The sequence below is a fragment of the Anguilla rostrata genome, unplaced genomic scaffold (assembly GCF_018555375.3).
Source record: "Anguilla rostrata isolate EN2019 unplaced genomic scaffold, ASM1855537v3 scaf1150, whole genome shotgun sequence".
Lineage (NCBI taxonomy): Eukaryota > Metazoa > Chordata > Actinopteri > Anguilliformes > Anguillidae > Anguilla > Anguilla rostrata.
Genome location: NW_026986479.1, coordinates 22,484 through 24,169, shown reverse-complemented (window position 1 = coordinate 24,169; position 1,686 = coordinate 22,484). Strand labels below are relative to the sequence as shown.

The following is a 1,686-nucleotide window of genomic DNA, read 5'->3' as shown; positions in this document are numbered from 1 at the left end:
TGCCAAGAAATATCACTTCAAATCATTTTGCACTTTTTTTTTAAAAAGAGCTTTCTTATGTCTGAAGTAATGTTCACGGTGCAAGAAATACATGAAAAAGTAATAAACAAAAATATCAAATTAATGCAAATGCGTAATGCAACATGTACAGTACAGAAAATAATTAGGCCATCTCCGTTTTTTTTTTTTTTCTCTTAAATTGGTCGCGAAGAATTCAGTTCCTCAATCTGCCCCCCCGACTGCAGCCGCCACCACCCTTTCCGCATCGGCGCCATTGAGCGCCAGGAACATGGTGGTGAAGGAGCGGCTGGCGGACTTGGCGGTCACGGGCAGCGCCATCTCCACCACGCGGGCACCAGTGGGCTTCTGCTTCTCTGCGGCCGCCAGCAGCTTCTTCACGTCGCCCTTGGTGACCTCCTGGGAGAGGGGGCAGGCGCGCAGGGCCTTGAGCCGCGCCCCGTCCCGCCCCCGTCGGCGGGCCAGCCCCTCCAGCGAGTCACACGCCTTGCTCGGGATCCTCACCCCCGCGCCGGCGTCCACCGCGGAGGACACCAGGGGCACGGGGATGGCCGAAACGCCGCCCGAGAGCGAGGCCGCCGCCCACACCAGCGTCTTGAGGGCGTCCCGCTTTCTGGTCACCACGGCGACGGACAGGGCCGGAAGGGCCAGGAGGAGGGCGGCGGCCTTGACCTCCGGGACGTCCCGCCACATTTCCTCCAGGAGTTCGGGGAAGTCCAGGGTCTCCAAGGCGGTGCCACGTACCAGGAAGACCCTCGAGGAAGCCAGGCCCTCCGACCCCAACCCCTCCTGGCTGGCTTTCCGCCTAGGCTCCATGGACTCCCGCGAGTCGCGCTCAGAGGCCAGCAAGGCGAAGTACACAGCCTCCCTCTGGAGCGATCTGGCCTCCCGCCACACGAGGGCGCTGTTGCTGCAAAACCGCATCCGAGAGGACGTCATGATGACGGCGTTGTAGCACAGGAACTTGACTTTCTTGTACTCCTCTGGGTCAAAGGGTGAGCTATCAGGGACCACGGGCAGGTCCCACAGTTGGAAGTCGGGGTGTTTGGGGTTTGGGTAAACTGTCAGCTCCTCTTGGGGGCTGGGGGAGGGGAACTGGGCCGCTCCACCGTCCCCGGGCCCCAGGCCGCGTAGGGAGTTGAGGAGGGCGGTTTTCTTCGGGCTGCTCTCCCCCACCACAGCGATGTTCACCCTGCTGATGAGGAGGTCTTCCACCGCCTCCTTCACCTCGGAGAGCCCCTTCTTCTCCATGGACTCCTTCAGCACCTCCAGGAGGTTCAGGCTCCTCAGCACGTCCGCCATGGAATCCGTCCTCAGCTGCAATAAAAATACCAGACACTAACAAAATGACAAATCGCACCATTTTTCAGGAGTGGCCTGGTCCTGATCCCCAGAGGTCCAGGGTCTGCTGGTTTTTGTTTTCGCCTTAAAAACGAAAACCTAGAAACCAGACGATGTGTCCAATTTAGAGGACAGTATTTTGACTAGAATGGGTCAGGTGACTGCTGACGGCCCCAGTCCAACTGTACCGATTTCCATTGTTAATTGGTAGTGAGTATGTATGGATGAATTTTATTTTATCTGTGTCTAACCTTACAGAATGTAAAAGAAGGAACTGTTTGCATGGCTGTCGAACGCTCTGACCACAGAAAATACACAGGAAATACA

The 1,686-nt window shown here is 56.9% G+C and overlaps 1 protein-coding gene across 1 annotated transcript; it reads right to left on the bottom strand.

The window, feature by feature from the left end:
- Positions 1-208: 208 nt before the first annotated feature.
- Positions 209-1,329, bottom strand: LOC135247213 (interferon-inducible GTPase 5-like). The gene has a single exon (XM_064320526.1). It carries the CDS (start codon positions 1,318-1,320, stop codon positions 223-225), a length of 1,098 nt encoding a protein of 365 aa, XP_064176596.1. The 5' UTR covers positions 1,321-1,329; the 3' UTR covers positions 209-222.
- Between the last annotated feature and the right edge of the window lie 357 nt (positions 1,330-1,686).

Bases quoted from the DNA above. Each gene is read 5' to 3' on its own strand.
- LOC135247213 (XM_064320526.1), bottom strand. From the start codon at position 1,320: ATGGCGGACGTGCTGAGGAGCCTGAACCTCCTGGAGGTGCTGAAGGAG.